Here is a 20,402-nt window from a genome sequence, read left to right on the forward strand (position 1 = left end):
ATATATATATATATATATATATATATATATATATATATACAGGGTGTCCCAAAAGTAGTGGAACGGTCGAATATTTCGCGAACTAAACATCGGATCGAAAAACTGAAAAATACGTGTTCAATCATTTTTAAAAATCTATCCAATGACACCAAACACCAACCCCCACTACACCCCCTGGAGGTGGGGTGAGGGTAACTTTAAAATCTCAAATGGAAACCCCCAGTTTTTCTTGCAGATTTTAAATTGTTACATAAAAGTAAGCAACTTTAATTCAAGACATTTTTTCGAACTGTGGATAGATGGCGCTATAATTGGGAAAAACGATTTATCCTGATACCATAGGTAAATTATAGAAACGGTCTAATATCTCACGAAATACACTTCCAAATGAGAAACTAAAAACAGATTTTTAATCTTTTTCGAAAACCTATCGAATAACACCAAACATGACCCTCCAACCCACACCCTGAATGTGGGGTGGGGGGTAACTTTAAAATCTTAAATAGCAACCTCCACTTTTTATTACAGATTCGGATCCGTCATGAAAAATTAAGTAACATTTATTCGAAACATTTTTTAGAATTGTTAATAGATGGCGCCTTAATTGGAAACATTCGATTTATTAGCGCCATCTATCAGAAATTTTAAAAAATGTTTCGAATAAATGTTGCTTAATTTTTTATGACGGATCCGAATCTGCAATAAAAAGTGGGGGTTGCTATTTAAGATTTTAAAGTTACCCCCTCCCCACATCCAGGGGGTGGGTTTGGAGGGTCATGTTTGGTGTTATTCGATAGGTTTTCAAAAAAGATTCAAAATTTGTTTTTTTGGTTTCTCATTTGTAAGTGTATTTCGTGAGATATTAGACCGTTTCTATAATTTACCTATGGTATCAGGATAAATCGTTTTTCCCAATTATAGCGCCATCTATCCACAGTTCGAAAAAACGTCTTGAATAAAAGTTGCCTACTTTTACGTAACGAATCCAAATTTGCAAGAACAACTGGGGATTTCCATTTAAGATTTTAAAGTTACCCCCCACCCCACCTCCAGGGGGTGTAGTGGGGATTGGTGTTTGGTGTCATTGGATAGATTTTTGAAAATGATTGAACACGTATTTTTCAGTTTTTCGATCTGATGTTTAGTTCGCGAAATATTCGACCGTTCCACTACTTTTGGGACACTCTATATATATATACGCCTTGATTGGAAATACGAATTTCACAAATTTTTTGGGTATTGAAGTCAAATTGGGGCTTTAAAGTATACTATTGTCTAATATTCGAGCTTTCGGAAATGTTTATTTCCTTTTTCAAGAATGTCTACAATGCAATAAGATAAAAAAAATATTAGAATATTTATCAAAGAACAAATAGTAATGAGTAACTTACCAGAATTTAGATTATAAAAAAATGTTGGTTACTATACATAAGATTAAAAATATCAATGGTAAACGGCTGTTGTACATTTTGAATAACATAAAAAACAATAAAAATTCTTAGCAAAAACACTTAAAAAGGATAAAAATTGGTTAAATTTTGAAGTAATGATCTAAATTTGATTGACTTTTAAAAAGTTTAGTTTATCTGACAAAAATACATGGCTGACAAAAAATTAAATGTAACTATGGTAATAGTATATAGGTGTTTATAAGGAATTGAATAAAAATCTATGATAAGAAAATAAGGAAATTTATGTTTTCAAAAAGCAGAAAAGTTAATGTTAAATATTAGTGATATTAATTAATTTTGTCAAAGTTTAGTACCAATTTCAAAAGTATAGGAGATTTGAAAAATCTTATGATCTGATATAGGTACCTATGATTATTTTTCAAAAGAAAGAATGTAATTATCAATTCAAAATAAAAGTTATGTTTTCAAAAACAGAAAAGGTAATGTTAAATATTAGTGATATTAATTAATTTTATTAAAATTTAGTGCCAAATTCAAAAGTGTAGGAGATTTGAAAAATCTTATAGTCTGATACAGGTAGGGTAAGGTGGGGTAATACCGGACAGCGGGGTAATACCGGACTGCGTTGTTTGTGCACGTATCGGCATATTATTGAATTTCGCGCTCATCACAGGCTGACCGTTAGACATCTGAATCTCAGTTCTCAGTTTAGTCGCTGCCACGTGCTTGCAAAGAGAGTTATCACAAAAATTACAAAATTTAGTGTGTGATTATATGAATTAACTGATTTTAAAGGTGAGTATTGACCATTTCTATTATAAGAAATTGATGAGATTACGTGCAAAGTCAAAGCTTACGCAGTGTATTTTACGTATCTTTAAGTAGTTTTATTCATTACTTCCTCTAATAATTACTACCGAACATATGCATAAATATGTCGTTTAGGGGTAATGCCGGACACAGTGTCCCCAGCTCCGGTTTGAACTATTTATTGTATTGGGAGACAGGTACATGCAAATACCTGCTGTTGTTTTATTATGATGGAATATTGGTGGATATAAATATAGTTAATAGGTAATAATTCATAATTACCTACATTTATAATTATTTGTCAACATTTTTTATAAATTTTTGTAGTTTTTGTTTCCCATTACAATTAAAACAAAATCTAATATAGTTTATGACATGTATGTGACATTTACATATTAATTCTTTGTAGACCTGAAGAAGATCCCGTTCGTGATCAAAACATTGGCAATAAAAATAACTCAACAAACATACCTACAGTATTTATATCCAGTTTCTGCGATTCCATCATAATATTTATTATTGGATACAAAACAGTAAACACTGTTATTTTAATTTACAGATGCCGCGGAATTATAAAAGAGTCACCGAAAAAGCTTCGTGGAGAGAGGAGGAGTTGCAAGGAGCACTCCGTGCTATACAGAATGGTATGTCGTTAAGAAAAGCTGCAATAAAATTTTCAATTCCAAAATCTAGGTTACACGAACGACTTAAAAATGGCACTGCCCCTTCTGGACCTTCCTTGGGCCGAAAGCCAGTTTTTTCAGTTGAAGCCGAAAATGCACTTGCTGTTCAAATTAAGAAGCTGGCAAAAGTTTTTTATGGAATAACTCCCCAGGAAGTACGAAGATGTGCTTTTGGATTTGCACAATCAAACAACATCCGAGTCCCCTTTAATCAAGAAAGAAAAATGGCTGGTAAAGACTGGGAAAGGGGCTTCATATCTCGTCACAATATTACGTTAAGGAAACCAGAAGCAACCAGCATTAACAGAATTACAGCTTTTAGTCGCAATGAAGTTACCATTTTTTTTAACAATTTATCCAGACTTATGGAAAAATATGCATTTTCACCCAATAAAATTTATAATTGCGATGAAACTGGGGTCACTACTGTACAACGCCCACCAAAAATATATGCAGAAAAAGGTCAGAAGCGTGTTGGATTTGTTACAAGCTGGGAAAGGGGGAAAACAACCACAGCGATGTGTGCCGTCAACGCTACAGGAACCTATATACCTCCCATGTTTATATTTGCACGCCAAAGAATGGCGTCCCATCTTCAACGAAACGGTCCCCCAGGTGCCCTTTACACATGCTCAAAAAATGGGTGGATTACAGAGGACATATTTCTTACTTGGTTACAACATTTTCAAGCATTTGTAAAAGCATCCAAAGAAGATCCAGTTCTTTTAATCATGGACAATCATAGCACTCACTGCACGTTACAAGCATATAATTTTTGTAGAGATAACGGTATTGCTGTTCTGACAATCCCTCCACATTCATCACATCGCCTTCAGCCACTCGATGTGAGCTTTTACTTTCCTCTAAAGACCGCATTCAACTCTGGATGTTCCAAATATTTGACCAGCCATCCAGGGGAGAAAATCACGCCTAGTGAGATTGCTGAATTATTTAATTTAGCATTTAGTAGAGTGGCAACCCCGGAAAAGGCTATCAAGGGATTTAAAGAGACAGGTATTTTCCCCTACAACCCTGACGTATTCACAGATGAAGATTTTGCTCCTGCAGAAACCCTTCAATCCACTGTTTCTGATGCACTTCAAGAACCTACCCAAGCAGAAAAACTACTCAAAACAAATGAGACTACCCCTGAAAAAAATAGTAGTGTGAATGAGACAGAATTAAAAAATGTTTCCTTTGCCGAGATAATTCCTCTACCATCTTGTTCTCACGAAAATGTTGTAAAGAGACAAAATAAGGCAAACAAGCAACACTCTATTGTATTTACGTCAACACCGCTAAAACAAGAGCTAGAAAAAAAAGAAGAGAAGAAAAATAAAAAGACAACAATTAAATCAGATAAGGCTAAAAGAAATGTATTTGTGACACAGGAGGGGTCTACATTAAGACAAAAATCAAAGCGAACAAAAATTGCCTTAAACTATAAAATATGTGAAGAAGGAGAAAGTGAGATAGAGGATGATGACGATGTTAGGGACAAGAACATTACCGAAGACATTTGCATTTTGTGTGGAGAATTTGGCAAGAACAGTGAACTTTGGCTAAGATGTGTGTATTGTGGTCATTGGGCACACAAGGCATGTTCTAACTCTCCAAAAGACAAAAAATTTATTTGCGACTTTTGTTTGTAAAAGGTGTCCGTCATTACCCCAACATAGAGGGTAATACCGGACAGTGACAACTTTTTTTATATGTATATTTTTAATTTTGTATTGTAATTTTAAAAAGTTTTTTTAATCAAAATTTGTAGACTAACATGTGTTCTTCATTTTTGCTTAGGTTTAAAATTTTAATGTCGTCTAATAATAAAATAAATTCTAATTATCTTTAAGTGTACGCCATTACCCCACCTTACCCTACCTATGATTATTTTTCAAAAGAAAGAATGTAATTATAAATTTTGCTAAGATTGTCCATTTCAGATTTTTTGTTCATTGTGTTCAAACCCTTGCTGATATAAACCATTTCAAGAAAAGTACGTTTATGTTTGTTGTTTTCCATGTCTAATATTTTTGGATCTTGAAAATTCATAGTGTGGCCATTCTGAATAACATGCTCTGCCAAGGCACATGATGGTTTGAGAATTTTACAATCACTTTTGTGAGATATGATGCGACCAGAAAGATTTCTACCAGTTTCACCAATATAAACTAAATCGCAGTTTGTACAAGATATGGAGTAGATAACATTGCATCTTTCTAGAGTGTTAAATTGTTGTTTAGTTTTAGTGTATAGTGAATACAGAGTTTTTATGTTTTTAGTTGCCATTTTTACTCCTTTAAATTCGTTAAAAATCCCTTTTAATTTTGGAGTAAGATTAGGTATAAATGGAAAAGAGTAATAAAGAGTTTTTATGGGATTATTTATAGTGTTATCAGTATTAGCTTGAGCAACAGATAAGGGATCAACTGTATTCGAAATATGCAAAGAAGGAGTGTTAAATAAGAAGTAGTTTACTAATTTCAATGGGTATGAATTTTCAACTAGGATGTTACGTAATTTTAAAAGATCTTCTTGGACAAACTGCGGATGGGAAAGTCTATTAACACGATTTTTTAATGCTGTTATTAAATTATACTTCATTTTGGTCGGATGGCAAGAATAATAGCTTATGTAACGATTGCTACACATAGGTTTTCTGTACCATTTAGTTTTGAGAACATCGTTATCGCATCTCAATATTAACATGTCAAGGAAACGTAGGGTGTTGTCTACCTCTTCCTCGCAAGTGAATTGCAGATGTTCATTATAACTGTTAAAAAGTTGTAGAGTATAATTGATTTTATTATTAGGAAGTGCTAATATTAGATCATCCACATATCTCTTAACAAAAGGAACGTAATATTCTAATTTATCAAGACAGTATGATACCAAATCATCTAATACGAAATTGCATAGAATTGGTGATATACAAGATCCCATTGGAGTGCCAAATATCTGCTTATAGTATTGATCATTAAAAATAAATATGTTAGAGTCAAAGACAAAATCAATACATTTCTTAAACATTGATAAAGTGAGTGAAGTATGTAAATTAATCTCATTCCAATGACAAGAAATACTTTGAAGGATTGTATTCAAAGGTAGGTTAGTAAATAAGAAAACAACGTCAAAACTAACTAGTACATAGTCATTGGGGAGCTTAAAATCATTTATAAATTCACTAAATGTAAAAGAATCTTTTATATAAAAATTATTGTTGGTGTTGTATGCTAAAGTTAACACGTCAGTTAAATGTTGTGAAATCGGTCCATTTGGACCTCCAATTAAAGAGACAATTGGTCTCATACTGAGAGTTGGTTTGTGAATTTTTGGTAGTGCATAAAATCTAGGAGCTGTCGCATTATAAATCTTCAATGATTTGCCTGTATTTGGCTCAATTAATTTGTCATTAACAAGCTCGGAAACCATCTTGTTTGCTTTTTGTTGTATAGTGCTAATTTGACTTCAATACCCAAAAAATTTGTGAAATTTATATATATATATATATATATATATATATATATATATATATATATATATATATATATATATATATATATATATATATATATATATAAGAAGACAATGAGTCTTTGCTGACAGTAAATGTACAGTTTTTGGTTATTGGGTTATGCAGCAATTGATAAGTGTACTCTTTTAAGTCTTTATTCCGAGCTTTCGTTCATGATTATGAACATCGTCAGGGTGCTACAATTATATTATATATGTGAGACAATATGAAAATATGTATATAAAATTATATGTACTTACAACTTATTGAGGATATTTCAAATAGGTGGTCATTAAAATGAGATTTGTACTTATTAAAATGGTCATGTAATGTCTTGATATAACAAAATTATTCAAATAAAGGTTTATAATTTAGTTCAACTTCAAAATCGACGAAATATAAAATGACACTTGGACATTCATGACATGGAGTTATTTGAAATATCTAACAAAAATTTTTTTTTTATTTTTTTTTAAATATGATCAATTTAGTAAACGACCAATAAGGGTCAATGATAAGTATGAAAGTATTTTTTAAATTTTATAAATTACTGTTGAAATTATAAATTAAGGTAAAATTTAAAAATGAGTAAGATTTATTGATCAAGGTTAATTAAAAGTTTTAAATTATTTATACAAAAGTAATTTATAAAGTTGTTAACAAAAATTAATTTTTACAAAAGTAATTTATAATGTTGTTTACAAATCAGAGTATCTTATTTTTATTTTATATTTTATATTATATTTGCAAATGAATCATCGTACTGATATAGGCCACCTAAATGAAATGTTTTCTTATCTACTATTTTTAGATAATCGTGAGTTATCTCCTAACTTCTCTTCTAGATACTCTGATTTGTAAACAACATTATAAATTACTTTTGTAAAAATTAATTTTTGTTAACAACTTTATAAATTACTTTTGTATAAATAATTTAAAACTTTTAATTAACCTTGATCAATAAATCTTACTCATTTTTAAATTTTACCTTAATTTATAATTTCAACAGTAATTTATAAAATTTAAAAAATACTTTCATACTTATCATTGACCCTTATTGGTCGTTTACTAAATTGATCATATTTAAAAAAAATAAAAAAAAATTTTTTGTTAGATATTTCAAATAACTCCATGTCATGAATGTCCAAGTGTCATTTTATATTTCGTCGATTTTGAAGTTGAACTAAATTATAAACCTTTATTTGAATAATTTTGTTATATCAAGACATTACATGACCATTTTAATAAGTACAAATCTCATTTTAATGACCACCTATTTGAAATATCCTCAATAAGTTGTAAGTACATATAATTTTATATACATATTTTCATATTGTCTCACATATATAATATAATTGTAGCACCCTGACGATGTTCATAATCATGAACGAAAGCTCGGAATAAAGACTTAAAAGAGTACACTTATCAATTGCTGCATAACCCAATAACCAAAAACTGTATATATATATATATATATATATATATATATATATATATATATATATATTTGTACAAATATTATCGACCGTACTGTGTTAAATAGTAATGTTTGAATAACGGCAATTCGGTATATTCGGTATACGTATACATATATATATTATATATATATATATATATATATATATATATATATATATATATATATATATATATATATACGTATACATATATATATTATATATATATATATATATATATATATATATATATATATATATATATATATATATATATAAATAGATGAAATAGAGAATGTGGAAAAATCCCCTTACGAACAATTCACACATCCACCATTTCGGGCTGGGAAAAATTTTTCGAATAGAATCAAAGATCCAAACACCAGTTCTTAGAAATGTGTTTCGCCCTCTTCAACCTCTCTGGGCTCGTCGGTAAAGACAAGAGGTTGAATATCTTTAGACACATTCTAATCAAAAAACAACATTCGAGACCTAGACATAGAAGGTGCGTAAGTCTACGGCAAATCCGACAATGACAGTCTCAAGTTTTAATTCCCTAATTACTTAAAGTAAGTAAAATATATGTTTAAAAACATAAGATGTAGATCTTTGAAACACACTCAGTGAACCAAAGATCCAAGGTTATTGGTTTAACGACCACTCGTTCTTTTCGAAAAATTTTTCCCAGCCCGAAATGGTGGATGTGTGAATTGTTCGTAAGGGGATTTTTCCACATTCTCTATTTCATCTATTTGATTTCGTACGAGTGGTCGTTAAACCAATAACCTTGGATCTTTGGTTCACTGAGTGTGTTTCAAAGATCTACATCTTATGTTTTTATATATATATATATATATATATATATATATATATATATATATATATATATATATATATATATATGTATACCGATCGGTTTAAAAAGACAAGTGTTTGACCAATGTGTGCTACCGGTAATGACATATGGAGCAGAGACACTGACTCTAACCAAGGCAACAGCGTCGAAAATGCGGGTTGCTCAAAGGCGCATGGAAAGATCCATGCTGGACGTAACTCTACGGGATAAAATAAGAAATGAAGATCTCAGACAAACAACCGGTATCGCAGATGTTGTAGAACGTATCACCAGGCTCAAATGGAACTGGGCAGGACACGTCGCCAGGCTGAAAGATTCAAGATGGGCACGAAGGCTGATGGAGTGGAGACCAAGAGAAGATAAACGAAGTAGAGGAAGGCCGCCTACGCGATGGACAGATGATATCAGGCGGATTAGTAAAAACTGGCAAAAATCAGCACAAAACCGTGAAGTGTGGAAACAATTGGGGGAGACCTATGTCCAGCAGTGGACGTAAATTGGTTGGATGATGATGATATATATATATATATATATATATATATATATATATATATATATATATATATATATATATATATATATATATATATATATATATACATATATATAAAGAAAATTCCCCAATAATAAACCTTGTTATATATATATATATATATATATATATGAAACTTAAAGCTAAAATCAATATCAACAAAAGAATTAATATTAAAATTAAACTCACCAGGCTTCCGGGTTGAACCGCGTCGTTGGTTTCTAGGCCGAGCTTTCGACGTCCTCTCTGACGTCATCTTCAGGGCTTCCGGGGTCTCAGTCTCCTGAGGCTCCAGACACTACACTCACTACTCACTACTTCACTACTCACTGCAATACTGTTGTTGCTGACGCTGGGGCGGTCATTTATACCGTGGACTGGTGTGACTGACGTGGCTGTCGATGACGTGGCGGAGTGGGAATTAGCGCGAAGACGATTTGGAGAGGCGCGAAGATTTTTGACGGCGGGAATTGTATTTGTAGATGGAGCGGACGATGTTTTCTTTAGGAGGGGTCTCCAAGTCGAAGGTAAACGGATGCCGTCATCTCTTTTATTGAGACAATTTGGATGTTTTTCGATTTCTATGGCTTCTCGGATAATCCTTTGTTTATAGAAGCGGATGGGGGCTATGGTTCTGGAGTGTTCAAAGTCAATTTTGTGACCTGTATGAAGATGGCGTTGGCCTAGGGCTGAAACTGAATCGGAATTGCGAACAGATATGGAATGTTCATAAATCCTATTTTGAATTCTACGATTGGTTTGTCCTATGTAAGATCGGGGGCAGTCTGCACAAGGAATTTCATAAACTCCGTGTTGTTCATTTGGAATGTTGTCTTTGACGGATCGGACAAGACATGAAAGTTTTTGTTGGGGGGTAAAAAACTTTCATCTCTTGTCCGATCCGTCAAAGACAACATTCCAAATGAACAACACGGAGTTTATGAAATTCCTTGTGCAGACTGCCCCCGATCTTACATAGGACAAACCAATCGTAGAATTCAAAATAGGATTTATGAACATTCCATATCTGTTCGCAATTCCGATTCAGTTTCAGCCCTAGGCCAACACCATCTTCATACAGGTCACAAAATTGACTTTGAACACTCCAGAACCATAGCCCCCATCCGCTTCTATAAACAAAGGATTATCCGAGAAGCCATAGAAATCGAAAAACGGCCAAATTGTCTCAATAAAAGAGATGACGGCATCCGTTTACCTTCGACTTGGAGACCCCTCCTAAAGAAAACATCGTCCGCTCCATCTACAAATACAATTCCCGCCGTCAAAAATCTTCGCGCCTCTCCAAATCGTCTTCGCGCTAATTCCCACTCCGCCACGTCATCGACAGCCACGTCAGTCACACCAGTCCACGGTATAAATGACCGCCCCAGTGTCAGCAACAACAGTATTGCAGTGAGTAGTGAAGTAGTGAGTAGTGAGTGTAGTGTCTGGAGCCTCAGGAGACTGAGACCCCGGAAGCCCTGAAGATGACGTCAGAGAGGACGTCGAAAGCTCGGCCTAGAAACCAACGACGCGGTTCAACCCGGAAGCCTGGTGAGTTTAATTTTAATATTAATTCTTTTGTTGATATTGATTTTAGCTTTAAGTTTCATTGTATTAACCGCGGAACCTTTCCGAACATATATATATATATATATATATATATATATATATATATATATATATATATATATATATATATATATATATATATATATATATATATAAATAAGCAAACTCATTGGCTAATACTCGTAAAGTGAATGCGAATTTAGTTGGAAATATATAAAATGATGGAAGGTCATCATTCCATACATTTCTGTGCAACTATATACACCGGTGTTTCGGCCTATTTGGGCTTCGTCAGTATAGTGTAGCAAGTTAAAAAAGTTGTTTGTTAACTTGTAAAAGGATTACTACAGGAGCAAGGTTACCAATTTTGGTCAGGTTGTTAGAAGACCCGCAGTCGCAAGGCTACAACTAACATTGCCAAGGAGGTAAAGCTACCTGAGGAAATGAAAAGCCATAACATTATTAAATAAAATGATGTTGGATAATCGAGTACAAATATAAAAATAAATAAGCAAAATCATTGGCTAATACTCGTAAAGTGAATGCGAATTTAGTTGGAAATATATAAAATGATGAAAGGTCATCATTCCATACATTTCTGTGCAACTATATACACCGGTGTTTCGGCCTATTTGGGCTTCGTCAGTATAGTGTAGCAAGTTAAAAAAGTTGTTTGTTAACTTGTAAAAGGATTACTACAGGAGCAAGGTTACCAATTTTGGTCAGGTTGTTAGAAGACCCGCAGTCGCAAGGCTACAACTAACATTGCCAAGGAGGTAAAGCTACCTGAGGAAATGAAAAGCCATAACATTATTAAATAAAATGATGTTGGATAATCGAGTACAAATATAAAAATAAATAAGCAAAATCATTGGCTAATACTCGTAAAGTGAATGCGAATTTAGTTGGAAATATATAAAATGATGAAAGGTCATCATTCCATACATTTCTGTGCAACTATATACACCGGTGTTTCGGCCTATTTGGGCTTCGTCAGTATAGTGTAGCAAGTTAAAAAAGTTGTTTGTTAACTTGTAAAAGGATTACTACAGGAGCAAGGTTACCAATTTTGGTCAGGTTGTTAGAAGACCCGCAGTCGCAAGGCTACAACTAACATTGCCAAGGAGGTAAAGCTACCTGAGGAAATGAAAAGCATTTTGATGAATGATGACCTTTCATCATTTTATATATTTCCAACTAAATTCGCATTCACTTTACGAGTATTAGCCAATGATTTTGCTTATTTATTTTTATATTTGTACTCGATTATCCAACATCATTTTATTTAATAATGTTATGGCTTTTCATTTCCTCAGGTAGCTTTACCTCCTTGGCAATGTTAGTTGTAGCCTTGCGACTGCGGGTCTTCTAACAACCTGACCAAAATTGGTAACCTTGCTCCTGTAGTAATCCTTTTACAAGTTAACAAACAACTTTTTTAACTTGCTACACTATACTGACGAAGCCCAAATAGGCCGAAACACCGGTGTATGTAGTTGCACAGAAATGTATGGAATGATGACCTTTCATCATTTTATATATTTCCAACTAAATTCGCATTCACTTTACGAGTATTAGCCAATGATTTTGCTTATTTATTTTTATATTTGTACTCGATTATCCAACATCATTTTATTTAATAATGTTATGGCTTTTCATTTCCTCAGGTAGCTTTACCTCCTTGGCAATGTTAGTTGTAGCCTTGCGACTGCGGGTCTTCTAACAACCTGACCAAAATTGGTAACCTTGCTCCTGTAGTAATCCTTTTACAAGTTAACAAACAACTTTTTTAACTTGCTACACTATACTGACGAAGCCCAAATAGGCCGAAACACCGGTGTATATAGTTGCACAGAAATGTATGGAATGATGACCTTTCATCATTTTATATATTTCCAACTAAATTCGCATTCACTTTACGAGTATTAGCCAATGATTTTGCTTATTTATTTTTATATTTGTACTCGATTATCCAACATCATTTTATATATATATATATATATATATATATATATATATATATATATATATATATATATATACAATAGCACTAAAGGCCTTAGAGGCCCATGGCTTGAAAAGTTTGTTTTTTTCTTTCTTCATTTTCACGTTTCTTTATGTGCTGAGCTCTTCTCTGGCTTGATATGTGATTTTCCTCCATTCCTTCATTCCTTCCTGTCACTCATTTTTCTTTTTTGGCCCTCTAGCCCCATTCTTTCCAAATCTTTTTCGACGTCTTGCTTCCATCTATTTTTCGGCCTTCCTCTTCTCTTTCTTGAAGTTATAGTGTAGTTTAGTACCTTTTTTGGAGTCCTCGTGTTTGGCATCCTTTCAATGTGACCTCGCCATCTAAGTCTCTGAGCCTTTATCACTCCTATTATATTAGGTTGGTTGTATATTTGCTTTAACTCATCATTTGATCTTCTTATCCATAAACCGTCCCTTATTTTTTCTCCATATGTCTTCCTTAGTATTTTCCTTTCCCAGATCTCCAGTAAATTTTGTTCATTTTTTGTCATTGTCCATGTCTCACTGCAGTATGTTACTATTGGCTGTATAGTTGTTTTGTATAGCTGTACTTTTGCCCTTCTTGATAGAAACTTGCTTTTCAACATTACATTAAGCGCATGTACACTTCTATTGCCTGCCATTATTCTAGCTTGTATTTCTTCTTTAATGATAGGTTTACGTGATATTATTGCCCCTAGGTATGTAAATCTTTCTACCATTTCGAATTCGTATGATGTTCCTTCTTCTACTTCTACTTTAAACTTTTGACCATTCCTAAACTGACCATCTGTCCACTCCATACATTTTGTTTTAGTTGAATTTATATATAGTCCCATTTTCTTCGCTGCTTTTACTATTCTCTGTACCATCTCCTGTAGCTCTTTTTTTCCTCTTGCCAGTAACACCACATCATCCGCAAACGCCAAAACTTGGTGTCTTCTTTGATATATGAGTCCTTCTCTATTGATTTTTGCTTCTCGCATTATTTTTTCTAGGCATAAGTTGAAGAGTAAAGATGACAGAGGATCGCCCTGTCTTAATCCTTCGTTTACTATAAATTTTTCTGATGATTGATTGTTTATTTTGACTCTGTTTTCTGTATTCTTCAGAGTGAGATGTATCATGTTACGTAGCTTTCTGCTAACTCCCAATTCCTCAAGCGCCTCTTTTAATTTCTTCCTCTTTATTCTATCGTATGCTTGTTGGAAGTCGATGAATAGTGCTATCGTTGGTAGGTTGTGTTCATAGCTTTCTGCTTATAATTCTCTGATTACGAATACTTGGTCCGTTGTGCTTCTCCCTCTTCTAAATCCGCACTGATATTCGCCTATTATATTTTCAGCTTCTTTTTCAAGTTTGTCTTTTATTGATTTTCCTAGGATTTTGTATACGGTATTTAATAAAGCTATTCCTCTGTAATTACTGCATTCTGTTTTGTCGCCTTTTTTATGTAATGGGCAGATAATTGCTTCCTTCCACTCCTCTGGTATTCGTTCTTTTAACCATATATCTTTTATGATTTTGTGTATCCAATCATTCAGCAATTTTCCACCATATTTCATCATCTCTGCTGTTATGTTATCGCTTCCAGGGCATTTGTTGTTTTTAAGATTTCTAATTATTTCCTCGATTTGTTCTTTGCTCGGTGGATTATCTTCTATGTCTTCTAACTGTTCATTTTCTGTCTCTGCTTCTATGGATTCATTTTGGTTTGGCTTATTCTTGCCATTAAGTAATTCGTCAAAATACTCTTTCCATCTCTCTACTATTTCTGCTTCGCCGCTTATATTATCCTGGCTATCGCCAGCTTTGTTTTTAACGAATATGGGTTTTTGCTGGTATCCTCTTTTCTCGTTTCTGGCACCTTGATACAGGTTTTTTATTTCTTTATTTCTGTAGTTCTCTTCTATTTCTTTTAGCTTGTTATCTAAGTGTTTTCTCTTCTTTTCTCTCAACAACCTCTTTACTTTTTGTCTTTGTTCTATATATCTATCATGCGTCTCTGTTGTTTCTTTCTTGATCATTTCCATCCTTAATGATTGTCTTAGTTCTATTTCTTTTTGGCACTCTATGTCGAACCACTCCTTCCTCTTTTTAATCTCTTGTTTATTACATTCTTTTGCTGCTTTGTTCATTACTTGCTTTATGATTTCCCAGTTGTTCTCCGTTTGTTCTTCTATTTGTATCTTTTTTAGTTCCCTTTCCATTGTTTCTCTGTATGTTTCTTGCTCTTTTTTTGTTGCAAACCGAATTGGTTTATTTATACATTTCTTTTCTTTTATTTTGTTTTTGTTTTCAGGTATCAGTTGCTTCATTTGGATACCCACCATGTAATGGTCGGAGTCGGCATCTGGTCCTCTGTATGTTCTAATCTTCTTTATACATTGCTGCTCTTCTTTTTCGATCAGCACGTGATCTATTTGGTTTTTGGTCTTTCTATCTGGCGATATCCATGTTTCCTTGTGTATTTCTTTTCTTTCGAAATATGTGCTCATTATGATCATATTTTTTTCTCTTGCAAAATCTATGAGGAACTGTCCGTTTTCATTAGTTTCATTGTGTTTACTATGTTTTCCTATTGTCGGTCTAAATACTTCTTCCTTCCCTATTTTGGCATTTGCGTCGCCTAAAATAATTTTCATATCGTATCTGGGTATACTTTCGATTGTTCTATTTAGTTCACTGTAAAAAGATTCTTTGACATCATTATCTTTTTCTTCAGATGGTGCGTGAATATTTATGAGAGTGATTTTTTGGTATTTTCCCTTGATCCTGATACTACATATTCGATCTGATATTGGTTTGAATTCTACTATTGCTTCCTTTAGTTCTTTTCGTAGCATAAAACCTGTGCCTAGTGTTCTATTCTTTCCGCCGCTATTAAAAAACACTGTATCTTCTATTTCTAATATATCATTTCCCAGCTGTTTCGTCTCCTGCAAGGCTACTATGTCAAATTGGAACTTTTCGATTTCTCTCGCTAGATGTTTAAGTTTACCTTCTCTATATGTGCCTCTTACATTCCATATTCCTAAAAGTAAGTGTTCTTTTCGACATGTTCTCTTGTGTTTTTGTCCGGTTTTCATTTTTTTTCTCTTTTGTCCTTTTTTTGAATTATCGTTATCCTTTTTCTGTACTTGTGTCGTCATCGTTATTCCCATGGTACAATTGTCTGCTAGATTTTTGATGTTGTTTTGATCATTTTTCCTTCTTTGTCGTTCCACTTCCATTCGTTGTTGTTTACCCATATTTTTTTTACTCCAATCTTGACTTCATTTCCTTTGTTTCTTTCTTCCTGAGCAATGTTTCTAATTGTTTTCTGTATTTCTCGTTCTCTTATGGTTGCATCTTCGTTAATATATACCTTCAGCCCTCTTATTTCTTTTAACTTATACTTTTTTTCCATTATTTTTCTTTTTTCTTCCTGGTTTTCTAATTCAATGAGGCATGTTTTTTCTCCTAGCTTGTGAGCATTCCTTATTTTAACCTCTACTCCTAAGTGTTGTTTGATGAAATTGTTAGTTGTTTCTTTTAACCCTGCTTGTTCATATGTGTCTATCCTTAGACCGTTCATGACTACGTTATTTATTCGTCGGTGTTTTTCCATAACTTCCATGTGGTTTGTTATTTCTCTGAGTTCCTCCTTGATTTCTATATTCTCTTGTTTTAGTTCCGCATTTTCTTTTCTCAGCGCTCTGTTTTCTATAATGAGCTTTTCTATTGCTTCCTTGCTTTCTTTTTGATTTCTTTTTATTTCCTTAATGTCATCGGTGAGGTGGCTCATCATTATTAATAATTGATCAATTTTTGTTTCTTCATTTCTTTTCTCTTGATTTTTTGTTGGTGTTCTCGAGAACTTTTTGCTCTTTCTAAAAATATCATCTTCCTCGTTATCCATATATCTGTCCTTCCTTTTTGACCCTCCTTCTGACTGTGTGTCATCACTGTCTAAAGTTTCCAGATACCTTTCCATTTTCCGGCGCCAAACTGTCTTCCACCTCAAAAGTGCAGAGAAGACAGCGTTTACCGTATTTATTTTGTATATTTATTATCGGTTGTTATTTTCTGTGGTTACCTGGAAAATCTACTCACAACCGCAACGTCGCAATTTCATCGGCCAGAGTTTCGTGTCTACGTTTTGTTGTTAAACAGGCTTAACAATTTTAGCGATCTTACTTTTTGTATGTCCTTGATTCTATTTTGATGTTATTTCACCGATTTTAATGTTTTTAATTATCACTAACCTTAACTTAATGTCTTATATTGTTCACTGGATACTTTTAATAACTTATTTCCCGTTACAACTCTCAAAAATTGAGTTTATTGCAGACGGTAAATACAATATTTGTTTTCGTTTTGACTGCCGTGTTGCCACACCCATATATATATATATATATATATATATATATATATATATATATATCAAACAAATGAAATAGAGAATGTGGAAAAATCCCCTTACGAACAATTCACACATCCACCATTTCAGGTTGGGAAAAATTTCTTGAATAGAATCAAAGATCCAAACACCTGTTCTTAGAAATGTGTTTCGCCCTCTTCAACCTCTCTGGGCTTATCAATAAAGATGAGAGGTTGAATATCTTTTGACACATTCCATCAAAAAACAACATTCGAGACCCAGACATAGCAGGAGCGTATATCTACGCCGCATAATCTGACCATGACAGCCTCACGTTTTAATTCCTGAGTGTGTTTCAAAGATTTACATCTTTTGTTTTTTTGTTTTTCAAACATATATTTTACTTATAGTAATTAGGGAATTAAAACGTGAGGCTGTCATGGTCAGATTATGCGGCGTAGATATACGCTCCTGCTATGTCTGGGTCTCGAATGTTGTTTTTTGATGGAATGTGTCTAAAGATATTCAACCTCTCATCTTTATTGATAAGCCCAGAGAGGTTGAAGAGGGCGAAACACATTTCTAAGAACAGGTGTTTGGATCTTTGATTCTATTCAAGAAATTTTTCCCAACCTGAAATGGTGGATGTGTGAATTGTTCGTAAGGGGATTTTTCCACATTCTCTATTTCATTTGTTTGATTTAGTTACGTTTGGTCGGTAAACCAATAACTTAGATCTTTTGATCACTGAGTGTGTTTCAAAGATTTACATCTTTTGTTTATATATATATATATATATATATATATATATATATATATATATATATATATATATATATATGTATACCGATCGGTTTAAAAAGACAAGTGTTTGACCAATGTGTGCTACCGGTAATGACATATGGAGCAGAGACACTGACTCTAACCAAGGCAACAGCGTCGAAAATGCGGGTTGCTCAAAGGCGCATGGAAAGATCCATGCTGGACGTAACTCTACGGGATAAAATAAGAAATGAAGATCTCAGACAAACAACCGGTATCGCAGATGTTGTAGAACGTATCACCAGGCTCAAATGGAACTGGGCAGAACACGTCGCCAGGCTGAAAGATTCAAGATGGGCACGAAGGCTGATGGAGTGGAGACCAAGAGAAGATAAACGAAGTAGAGGAAGGCCGCCTACACGATGGACAGATGATATCAGGCGGATTAGTAAAAACTGGCAAAAATCAGCACAAAACCGTGAAGTGTGGAAACAATTGGGGGAGACCTATGTCCAGCAGTGGACGTAAATTGGTTGGATGATGATGATATATATATATATATATATATATATATATATATATATATATAGACTTTAGTTTTTTATTGAGGTTGCAGTCATTTATTTCTAAGGGGCAGGGTAAGAGAAACTCTGTGTTATAATCAAGCTTTCGCAAAATTTATTTGCTTCGTCAGGATTAGCTAAAATTATTATATAGTTATAAATAAATACAACGAAATGAAAGAAATACATCAACAAAGGATTACTGGAACTAAAAGACATTTTATTGGAGAATTCTTACCCAATTAAACTAATAAACAAATTTTTATTTAATATCCCTAATAATAGAATGACTGATACGCATATAACAACAGAACCAGATAACCAAATTTTACAATCCCAATTTACTTATACATCACTACCTTATATACCAATATTAACACCTAAATTAACTAAAGTATTTGCTAACCACTCACAAATTAAAATCGCAACTAAAAATGTAAAAACATTGGGAACACTATATACAAAAACTAAAACACCTATTGGTATTATGGAAAACTCAAATGTAGTATACAAAATACCATGCGAAAATTACGATAAGTCATACATCGGACACACATCCAGGAATTTAATAGGTAGACTAACGTCACATAAAAGCGATCTTAGAAATAACAAAAACACATGTGCATTAGTAGATCATGCAATAAATAAAAAACATACATTCAAATTCAATGAAACAATGATACTAAAACACGAAAATAATTTAAATAAAAGAGAATTTCTAGAAATGGTGTGCATAAATAAATATCAATGTGTGAATAAAAAAACTGACATAAATAAACTGAGTAACATCTATAATTATATTCTATCTTTCGATAACTGATATTTTAATTCAAAAATAATAAATTCCCTGACAAAATTTCAAAAATTAAATTAAATTTTCAAATTTAACACCACTTTAATTTGTTAAGAAAACAATAATTAACAAATATATATGTGTATGTATGTATGTATATATGCGTGTATATACGTATATAAGTATATGTATGTATATATGTGTGTATATCTATCTATTAGCCTTGCGACATCCAACATTGGACATAGGCCTCTCTTCCGCTCCTCCATCTTTCTCTATCCTGAGCCATGTGTATCCATTTTTAGCCGGCTTGGTGTTTTAGGTCATCTACCCATCTCATCTGTGGTCTCCCTCTCTTTCGTTTATATGTCCATGGTCTCCACTCTGCAATAATTTTATTCCATCTTTCGTCTTTTTGTCTAATCGTATGACCGGCGAATTTCCATTTTAGTTTAACTGTTTAACGAGTAGCATCTTTAACTTTTGTGATATTTCTTACCCAGGAATTCCTTTTTCTATCAGACAGTCTTACGTTGATCATTTGTCTTTCCATTGCTCTTTGTGTTTTCGCAATTCTGTCCATATTCGCTTTTGTGAACTTTCCATGTTTGATATCCATATGTAAAGACCGGAAGGATACATTTGTCATAGATTTTCGTTTTTAGATATTGAGGGTATTTTTTATTCTTCAATATAAAGCTGAGCTTACCAAACGAAGCCCACGCTAACTTCGTTCGTCTCTTTATTTCTACTATTTGGTTGTCTATATTCAATTTTATTATTTGTCCCAAGTATATGTATCATTCACTTCCTCTATTTGATTTTGTTTAACTACGATTCTTAACTCATCTTCTTGATTTGTTATTACTTTTGTTTTGCTGTAATTCATATTAATCCAACTTTACTGACTTCTTGGTCTAATTGTTGTATCATTATTTGTATTTATCCCGTATCTGTAGCGATAAGGACGATGTCGTCAGCGTACCTTAGGTGATTTAAATATTGGCCGTAATAATGATTCCATATTCTTCCCATTGTAATCTCTTAAAAATGTCTTCTAGTGCTTGGTTAAAGAGTT

General features: G+C 33.0%; 2 protein-coding genes across 2 annotated transcripts in view; one reads left to right on the forward strand and one right to left on the reverse strand.

Moving 5' to 3' along the window:
- The window catches only part of LOC126882125 (uncharacterized), a 994,490-nt gene that overhangs the window by 791,386 nt on the left and 182,702 nt on the right, over positions 1-20,402 (reverse strand). The gene's annotated exons all lie outside the window — the stretch shown is intronic.
- Positions 1,995-4,757, forward strand: LOC126882126 (tigger transposable element-derived protein 4-like). Its single transcript, XM_050646971.1, has 2 exons — positions 1,995-2,207; positions 2,782-4,757. Exon 2 carries the CDS (start codon positions 2,782-2,784, stop codon positions 4,555-4,557), a length of 1,776 nt encoding a protein of 591 aa, XP_050502928.1. The 5' UTR covers positions 1,995-2,207; the 3' UTR covers positions 4,558-4,757.

The sequence above is a fragment of the Diabrotica virgifera genome, chromosome 3 (genome assembly GCF_917563875.1).
Source record: "Diabrotica virgifera virgifera chromosome 3, PGI_DIABVI_V3a".
NCBI lineage: Eukaryota > Metazoa > Arthropoda > Insecta > Coleoptera > Chrysomelidae > Diabrotica > Diabrotica virgifera.

Bases quoted from the DNA above. Each gene is read 5' to 3' on its own strand.
- LOC126882126 (XM_050646971.1), top strand. From the start codon at position 2,782: ATGCCGCGGAATTATAAAAGAGTCACCGAAAAAGCTTCGTGGAGAGAG.